Source organism: Zingiber officinale, chromosome 8A, assembly GCF_018446385.1.
Source record: "Zingiber officinale cultivar Zhangliang chromosome 8A, Zo_v1.1, whole genome shotgun sequence".
NCBI classification, from domain to species: Eukaryota; Viridiplantae; Streptophyta; class Magnoliopsida; order Zingiberales; family Zingiberaceae; genus Zingiber; species Zingiber officinale.
The window spans coordinates 69290100-69291492 of NC_056000.1; the positions used below are offsets into that span (position 1 = coordinate 69290100).

The 1393-nt window shown below is 44.9% G+C and overlaps 1 protein-coding gene across 1 annotated transcript in view; it reads right to left on the bottom strand.

Moving 5' to 3' along the window:
* Positions 1 to 473, bottom strand: part of LOC122009409 (receptor homology region, transmembrane domain- and RING domain-containing protein 1-like) — a 14064-nt gene extending 13591 nt beyond the window's left edge. The window contains exon 1 of the mRNA XM_042565550.1: positions 6 to 473. Coding sequence (XP_042421484.1) covers positions 6 to 48 — 43 coding nt within the window. The 5' untranslated portion in view covers positions 49 to 473. The remainder of the gene's footprint in view (positions 1 to 5) is intronic.
* Positions 474 to 1393: the final 920 nt, after the last annotated feature.

Consider the following 1393-nt stretch of genomic DNA (forward strand, 5'->3'; position numbering starts at 1 on the left):
AAGAGTTAGCATCTGCTTCCTCTCAGTCTCATCCTTGCACAAACCCATAGTAGGCAAACCAGGCAGAGCGCAAGAAACCCTAATAACCTCCAAAACCCAAACTTTGGCCAATCCCGAACCTCAACAACACCAATCCGTACTGAACGAGATCACAGCCCGCAGTGTAACGCCAAAATCAAACTGTTCGCAGAAAGAGAACCCGGAAAAGAGATTCCGAACCTCAAGCACACCAATCCGCGCTGGAAGAGCACAAACCACTGTATCGTACACCAGTACGCAGAAGGGATCCGCCAAAAATCGAATTTTTCGCAGTGAGAAAACCAGGAAAAGAGAGCTCCTGGTCACGAAAACAACGGCGAAGGGTCGATGGAAACGTCGGATTCCATAGGGGACGAGATACCATCGCAGTTCTTCGATTCAGGATTTCCCCCGAGATTTAGCCGCCAACAGATGATTATCACGTCAAATCACCTATCACATTCCAAAAATAATTTAGATTTAGATGGGAAATTGCCACAATTAATCCGATAGGTAAGTTTTAAAATGCATCCTCAACATTTACTAAATTTTAAAAAACCACCCCTAAAGTTTCGTTAATAATAAAATAATATTGATTACAACTCATTTCTAATTATAAAAAAAAAATTACGGGAGTTAATAGACAGAAGAAATTTTTTCCTGGATACGTGTCCAAATTACTCTTTTATTCTATTATAGCATATATGTCACTTTCTTATCATCATGACAATCAAATCGTTTTTAAATAACATCATGTAAGGATAATCAAATAATCTATGTTGAGGACTATGTTCGTCCTTAGAATCTCTACTAATCCGTCTCAAGATGAATACCGAAGAGATAAATTATATATGACTACTAGTCTAGTTTTATCAAGTGATCCGGTAGTAAGAACAGGGGACTCCGCCCTGTGGAGTCAACGCCACGTGGAAGTCACAGTGGCAGTTGTCCATCCGGAGAGGGTCGGGTCCAACCGGCCGGCCGGCCGTCCGGTGGAATCGAACGTCCGGAGAGGGATGGGTCCGATCGGCTGGCCGACCGGACGATATTCGGCTGATGGTTAAAAGTGCCCTGTCGAAATCAGGATTCCGGCGCTCAGAGGAAAAGGTCGCAAGGCCGAGCAAACTGCACGCTCGGCCAAAGCCATAAGGTAACACTGCTAATAGTCTCCACAAAGCACGTGATGAAAAATCTCCCCAAGTAAACCACCGCATATGTCCGGCCGGATGTTGAGGGAGCTGTCCATCCGGACGCCAGATCTGGAGCAAAGGGGAAAAGGACAAGGGACGTCTTTTTCTAACAGCATGTATGTTTCACGTGTAGGTCATGCTCCAAATCTTGTGACAGGGGATTCCACTGTCCCATCGAGGACATG